The sequence below is a fragment of the Salvelinus namaycush genome, chromosome 4 (genome assembly GCF_016432855.1).
Source record: "Salvelinus namaycush isolate Seneca chromosome 4, SaNama_1.0, whole genome shotgun sequence".
Lineage (NCBI taxonomy): Eukaryota > Metazoa > Chordata > Actinopteri > Salmoniformes > Salmonidae > Salvelinus > Salvelinus namaycush.
The window spans coordinates 40860477-40868459 of record NC_052310.1 but is presented as its reverse complement, the minus strand read 5'-3'; the positions used below and the strand labels follow the sequence as shown (position 1 = coordinate 40868459).

The following is a 7983-nucleotide window of genomic DNA, read 5'->3' as shown; positions in this document are numbered from 1 at the left end:
CTTGCCAAAACACCATAAAGTTGTGTAAATGACTGTTTGACCTTTCTTATCAAGCCAGTGTGTCTAGCTAACGGCAATGAACATGTCTCTACTACGCGTATGTGCTTCTACATCGATTTTTCGTGCGACCCAAGGGTTATTCATGGAGTCTGCTTTTACAGGTGCGTGTCTTATTAACTCGAAGAGTGTCTTTCTCAAAGCGGCTAGCCACAATGTGCGCATGCTTGCTGGCTAGAAAGGTAAACAACACCAACATCGACGTTTATTTGTCAAGTGCAAAATATACAGCAGGTGTAATTAGTATAGTGAAACGCTTGTTTGCAAGCTCTTCCTCGGCAATGTAGGACAGTGTGTGTGTGCAGCGGCCTAAGGCACTGCATCTCGGTGCTAGAGGCGTCACTACAGACCTTCCCAATTTTGCCAGTGTAATCACATGCGACCGACCGGTCTTATGTAGCAACATTATTATTATTTTTTTTTACATTGTCTAAAAGTAGAGACTCAGAGCTAGAAACTTGTATATTATACACTACAGTTGAGATACAATTGGAAAGTAATTCTGCTTTGAAAGTTGATCAACTTTTGAGAAAATGAAAGTTGATTAACTCACTTTGATAAAATGGCCCTTTAATGTTTGGTACCTACTGGAGAGATCTTTGTCTACACCATTCAGCATCGTTCACACCCTTAAGTTTTAGCCCCACCCATCTCTTAAAACTAAAATCTGATTTATACTACGGGTGGGTTTGTAAATTTAATCTGGAGTGTTCATAAACACAGAACGTTGTCAGCTTGACCATTTGTAAATTCAGTGTTTCGCCCCTCGGAACGTTTTGGACACTCTGGCTGAAAAGTAGGGTTGATCTGAGCGTTTTGACCTAACAGCAGACAAGCACCCAAGCTAATGTTGGCTAGCTTGCTAGCTACTTCCAAACACAAATGAGAGTACAGCTCACTCGGACCATCTTACTTGCCCTAGCAGAGCTGGTTAGGCGTTTTTTTAATGTTACCCAGAGCGTTGGTGACTGCAGCTGTGCTGCTGGCAACAATTGAATTATGCTTTTTTTGCCAATGTTTACTGATACCGGGTGAAGCATTTGTAAATTTGTCAGTTATTCTGTGCTCTGGCACACTCAGACGAGAGTGCTCTGAAATTGGAGTAGATAGCCAGAGCAAATTTACCAGCTACATCTATCGACAGTTGTCACAATGACATAACATTCTATTGAAATAGTTACTTGCACAGCGGAGTCTTTTGTTTAGACATGTAGCTAGCTAGCTAGCTAAACAATGAACCATAATCCCAACTCATAACGTTACTACCCTGCATGAATCTGCAGGTAGCTAACCAACCATGTTCAATGTTAGCTAGCTAACATTAGACTAACTAGAAATGCAAATGGCTGTGAGACATGTATGATCTGTGTAGTAATATTATTCATATAACGTTAGCTAGCTAGCCAGTCGGCTAATGTTAGCTAGCTAGCTAACAGTACACCAACTTGAAATGGAAATTACTTTCTGACAAAATTAAATGTGTAATATCTAAAAATGTAGCTAGCTAGACTCTCTTACGGATGACATGGTTGCCCTTAGTTTGAAGATGTAATCTGGAGATGGGTGTTTTCTGTTTTTGACTCAGTCTGCATATTTGCAATCAAATGTGAGAATTTTCTCCAACTCCTTAGCTATCATATTCTAATTCCACTGATTTCAAAAATCGGTCCTCCAGAAAGTGGAGAGCAACACTTATGCAGTTTTACTAGGTGATATCTTAAAAAAAATAAAAAATAAAGTGTTAGAAAGGATTACCTACACATATTGACCAGCTCATATTATAGCCAGAAGCTTGCTACATGGCAGACCAATGCGAACTCGTCTCTCAGGCATGTCCAGCCCACTCATTATCTCAGCCAATCATAGCTAGCGGGAAGTTTGCTGTCTTCTTCTGTGGCTAAACCAACTAGGCTCGTAATTTAACCATTTTATTTGTATTTACAGATGGCATACAAGTTTGTTATTAAGGCACATGAAAGCTCAAATGTTCCAGAAGGCATTTCTGCCAAAAAAGCATTTTGATTAAGAAAAAAGTGTTTACGTTCAAATGTCTCTCCTGTGAAGTAGTGAAGAACGACATACGTCTAGTTTCCTGAAAAAAGTAACATATTTGAAATCTTATATGCCTACTTGGGGTCTTTGAAAATGAATTGAGGCTATATATTTTTGCAGCCATTCATAGACAGTTTTGAATATCATACAAATAAGCATTGGATATTAAATGCTCAAATATAGGAATTAAATATCATTTGACATTTCAGTATTGTGCACATGCTAGGCAGAGATGGTAGGGGTACTCACAACTCATAAATACATTATATTTTGTCTATGTAGAGTAGGGTTGCACATTTTGGGGAATATTCAGAGGTGGAAACTTTCCGTGGGAGTTAACGGGAATATATGGGAGTTAATGGAAATATATGCTAATTATTTTTAATACCATTTAAATGTAGATGTTTTTTTACAATGGATATATTTACCATATCATATTGAGACTGAAACATAAACCTTTTACCTTATCATAAGTAGACATAATTGCAAATTATTAAATCCTTCCAATATAAATTTTAAAAACTATTTAGTTACAAATTGAACTTTAATTAAATGAGGTGACTCTTCACATGGGATGATTTCACAGAATAACAAATGGGAAAACAAATGGGAAAATTGAATGATCCACAATGATCCATCCCAAAAACATTTTCAGCATACATCTGTAAAATAATAGTCTAGAAAATAAAGCTTTGGTTGTCTTGCTCTCATGCTTCCATCTCTTCTCCCTGGACCTCCACAATGTCCACCTCTTGAACATCAGACTGAGGCCTCATCTACACTGTCACTTTCCAACCTTGTTGAGGATGGCTCGTCAGGCTCAAAAAGCCTCAAATTTGCCCGGATGTCCACCAATTTTCCAAGCCTTGTATTGCTCAGCCTGTTGCATGCTTTGGTGTGTGTGTTCCCAAACAAGGACCAGTTGCGCTCTGAGGCGGTTGATGTTGGTGAGATTTGGAGGATGATGGAGGCAACAGGGGAAAGAGCCTCAGAGCCACAAAGTCCCTTCCACCAGGTGGCTGATGAGATATGTTGGCATGACTGCCATTTTGTATCTCAATCCCAAAGCCCTTGCTTGGAAGTGTACTTCTCCAGACTGCCAATAACCTTGCCCTCATCCAGGCCAAGGTGGAGACACAGTACTGATGACACCATTGTTGATCTCTGCACCAGACATGATGCTCTTGCCAGCATACTTGGGGTCCAATATGTACGCTGTGGTGTGTATGGGCTTCAGGCAGAAGTCATCACGCTTTTGGATGTATTTCAGAACTGCAGTTTCCTCTGCTTGGAGCAACAGTGAAGTGGGCAGGACAGTATGGTTTTATTCTCTTACATCTGCAAGCAGAGTCTGGACATCAGACAGGATGGCATTGTCTCCCTCAATCCGTGCAATGGCTACTGCTATAGGTTTCAGGAGTTTCAGGGTGCTTACCACTCTCTCCCAAAATACATCATCCAGGAGGATCCTCTTGATGGGGCTGTCCATGTCGGCAGACTGTGATATGGCCATTTCTTGGAGAGACTCCTTCCCCTCCAGGAGACTGATGACAACACCGCACCAAACTGGTGTTGCTGGGCAGCTTCAATGTGGTGCTCTTATTCTTCTCACTTTGCTTAGTGAGGTAGATTGCTGCTATAACTTGATGACCCTTCACATACCTAACCATATCCTTGGCACTCTTGTTTTCAGTGCCATGATGTCCTTGAGGAGCAGATTCAATGCATGAGCAGCACAGCCAATGGGTGTGATGTGAGGGTAGGACTCCTCCACTTTAGGCCAAGCAGCGTTCATGTTCGCAGCATTGTCTGTCACCAGTGCAAATACCTTCTGTGGTCCAAGGTCACTGATGACTGGCTTCAGCTCATCTGCAATGTAGAGACCAGTGTGTCTGTTGTCCCTTGTGTCTGTGCTCTTGAATAATTTTTGAATTTCACCTTTATTTAACCAGGTAGGCTAGTTGAGAACAAGTTCTCATTTACAACTGCGACCTGGCCAAGATAAAGCAAAACAGTGCGACACAAACAACAACACAGAGATACACATGGAATAACCAAAATATGCCACAAGACCTAGAATTTCCTTGTGTATCCCATAAAAAAGGTTCACTGTTAAAAGCAAACTTTTTTTTGTTGATGAATTTAAGCGAAATTACCCAAATTCCCAGGCTTAACATCCCAAGGAAAATTTCCTGAAAAATTCCCGGAAATTTACTGGAAGGTTTCCGACCCTTTGCAAGGATCTTCAACTAGTAGGCATAAACCTCCTGCATATTGGTATTCATTAGATTTTTCTTGAAGGTTGGGTGATTTTTGAGAAATTAATTGTTGTAACAAGGAGGAGGCCAACCCTTCTGGAGAGCAAGCAGGATTTTCTTCCAGACCTATTTTTAAAGAGAGTTCACCCAAATTTAAACAATTGTGTCCATACCTTGAAAGCAGTCTATGGACAAGAAGACTGCAACCTGATTTGGTTACCCACTGCCATTGACCATTGATATTAAAATGTTACTTTAAATTTCATCCCCCCAAAATCTCAAAGTAGCAGTCATTGAATTGTGTGTTCATTTAATGTTCAAAGCCTCCTAAATACACCTGACCATTTTTTTTTATTTTTTTTTATTTTTTATTCCACCCTGGTTCTGCGCCTAAGCCATGTCACAATACGTAGAATTGCAGGAAATAAGCTTTAAAACAGTAACATTTTCCATCAAGGGATTGTGCCAGCGGGCAATGAAATTCACATGGCAAATCTCACTCCAAGCTTTCTTCAAAAGTTGTCAGCCCTGGTACAATGGTTCTCTATGCTATACTTGCTTGTTTTGTCACAAACTGAAATTAGGTGAACTATTTTAATTTTAAGTCAGGAAATGGATCCTACACTCACATACATAATTTGTTTAGAAAATCTACACCAAGAGATTGATACCCTTCTCAAGCCAACCTGTTAAACGATCATCTCATGTTGATATGTAAAAATAATCTCAAAATATCAACACAAATGTATCTTTTAGGTTAGGTATGAAGTGGTTAATGCCTCAGCTGTAATGTGGTTCTCTTGTGTAAAGGATGCTTGCGGACAGCAAGTGGAGCAGCGAAGGACAAGGAGCCACTGCGCAAGGCCAAAACCCCCCAGGGCCGCTTTGACATGAATGATGAGAAGACAAAGGATCCCCTTGAAAGTAGGACAAATACACTGTTTTTTTGTCTATATAAACACAACAATTTTAATAATGAGTTACAGTCCATATAAGGAAAGCAGTCAATTGAAATGAATTAATTAGGCCCTAAACTATGGATTTCACATAACTAGGAATACAGGTATGCATCTGATAGTCACAGATACCTTAATAATAAAAATAAAAAAAAGGTAGGAGTGTGGATCAGAAAACAGTCATAATCTGGTGACCATCTGGTGTGACCACCACCACGTGGTCTGCGGTTATGAGGCTGGTTGGATGTACTGCCAAATTCTCTAAAATGAAGGAGTCTAATGTTCGCTGGCAGCTTCATTAAATAGTACCCGCAAAACACCAGTCTCAACGTCAACAGTGAAGAGGCGACTCCACGATGCTGGCCTTCGAGGCAGAGTTGCCAAGAAAAAGCCATATCTCAGACTGGCCAATAAAAATTAAAGATTAAGATGGGCAAAAGAACAGACACTGGACAGAGGAACTCTGCCTAGAAGGCCAGCATCCCGGAGTCACCTCTTCACTGTTGATGTTGAGACTGGTGTTTTGTGGGTACTATTTAATGAAGCTGCCAGTTGAGGACTTGTGAGGTGTCTGTTTCTCAAACTAGACACTCTAATGTACTTGTCCTCTTGCTCAGTTGTGCACCGGGGCCTCCCACTCCTCTTTCTATGTTGATGCTCCAGATACTCAACTAGTCTAAAGAAGGCCAGTTTTATTGCTTCTTTAATCAGAATAACAGTTTTCATTTGTGCTAACATAATTGCAAAAGGGTTTTCTAATGATCAATTAGCCTTTTAAAATTATAAACTTGGATTAGATAACACAACGTGCGATGGTTGCTGATAATGGGCCTCTGTATGCCTATGTAGATTTTCCATTAAAAATCAGCCATTTCCAGCTACAATAGTCATTTACAACATTAACAATGTCTACACTGTATTTCTGATCAATTTGATGTTATTTTAATGGACAAGAAATTTGCTTTTCTTTCAAAAACAAGGACATTTAAGTGACCCCAAACTTTTGAACGGTAGTGTATGCAAATGTGATATTTCAGTTTTTACAAAATGTGGAAAAAGTCCAGGGGTCTGAATACTTTCCGACTGCACTGTATATTCACTATGTCACAGATAAGGCAAAAGGTTGCAGATACCTTCTAGGATGCTCCATTACCTCTCTCACTAATCATTCCCCATTGATTTACCAGAGTTTCCTGATGATGTGAACCCAGCCACTAAGGAGCAGGGGGGGCCCCGAGGCCCAGAACCCACGCGCTACGGGGACTGGGAGAGGAAGGGCCGCTGTGTCGACTTCTAGTTTCCATTCCTGGTGTATTACACATGCAATGTGGACATACCTTAGCTATAACTTATGCATCTATGTCTGAGGATTGTTGTGCAAGAGACCAGGAATAGTGCACCATACTGAATCAGGCTGGACTATTTCCCCATGAACCATACAATCTGATTTGTATTTCACATTTATACACATGTAGTCTGTAGAACAGTCTCGCTTACTTTTTATGGTGCAATACTCACTTTGCACACTGATATTGTCTTTGTTGAAATGTATGATGATGATGAGACATGATGACCTAGTGAACAGTAAAGGCTGCTGAGGGAGGATGGCAAAAAGCTGTTTGATTCCATTCTGAACAATTTTATGAGCCGTCCTCCCCTCAGCAGCCTCCACTGATAGTGAACGATTGTCATGCAAGGTTATTGCTTCCTGTACAGAGATGTCAATGTTGTGAATAAATGCAATGTAAAAAATTCTGGAGATTACTCTGGCATGTTTTCACTTTTTGATGTATGCTCATGATATTGAGTCATCTACAATGCCTCTGATTGTCAGTATTCCTACATTAGGCCATGTCTCTTTTCACTCTACTCTCTCTCTTTCCTGTCTCTCAGTTGTTTATTGATTCTATGCAATGAAGGGAAGCGCTCCTGCTCAGCGACACTCAACAGGCAACCACCTGACATCCTGACCTGAGCGGCTCTTCTACGTCTTGTCTGACTGGCACGCCCTTACCCTGTAACATGTACTGATCAAAATATAAACGCAACATGCAACAATTTAAAAGATTTGACTGAGTTACAGTTCATTGAAGGAAATCGGTCAATTGAAATAAATGAATTGGGCTGTGATCTATGGATTTCACTTGACTGCACAACATTTGAGCGAAATAAGCTTTTCGTGAGTATGGAAATGTTCTGGGATCCATAATAAATTGTCAAAATTTGGGGATGAAGGGGATTTTACAAAGACAGAATATGAGTATATGAATGTTGACTGCCCAACCACATGTGTGACACCTGTCATACGCTCTACCCAAAATTCACAAGAGCATGACACCACCTATACCAGGCTGGCCCATTGTAAGTAGTAACGGTTCTCTGACCGAGAATATCTCTAACTTTTGTAGGCCATTTTGTTAAACCCTGGGCGATATTTAAAAATGGGTTTCAATTGTGGGTCAGTATCAATAATGTACCAGTGCTTCCTGATGGCGTCCTTAAATGCCTTCCCCAATGGTGAGTTTTGGGTGAAGCATGATGGGACATGTTCTTTTTATTTAACTTTTGGTTGAAGGCTTTCCAACTGTTAGTCCTTCAAAATGATCATTGGCATGTTTTTCCCAATTGTCTTTGTATCCCCTTTCCTTAAACCTTTGTGT

The 7983-nt window shown here is 40.3% G+C and overlaps 1 protein-coding gene across 1 annotated transcript; it reads left to right on the top strand.

Annotated features, from left to right (window-relative positions):
• On the top strand, positions 1-7077 carry LOC120045617 (succinate dehydrogenase assembly factor 4, mitochondrial-like). The gene is made up of 3 exons (XM_038990524.1): positions 1-161; positions 5178-5291; positions 6511-7077. Exons 1-3 carry the CDS (start codon positions 77-79, stop codon positions 6618-6620), a joined length of 309 nt encoding a protein of 102 aa, XP_038846452.1. The 5' UTR covers positions 1-76; the 3' UTR covers positions 6621-7077.
• The last annotated feature ends 906 nt before the right edge of the window (positions 7078-7983 follow it).

What these genes read in the sequence shown, in the direction of transcription:
- LOC120045617 (XM_038990524.1), top strand. Translation starts at nt 77, where the DNA reads ATGAACATGTCTCTACTACGCGTATGTGCTTCTACATCGATTTTTCGT. An exon ending in CATGGAGTCTGCTTTTACAG is followed by an intron (nt 162 to 5,177) that starts GTGCGTGTCTTA and finishes TCTTGTGTAAAG; the next exon opens with GATGCTTGCGGACAGCAAGT. An exon ending in GACAAAGGATCCCCTTGAAA is followed by an intron (nt 5,292 to 6,510) that starts GTAGGACAAATA and finishes TTGATTTACCAG; the next exon opens with AGTTTCCTGATGATGTGAAC.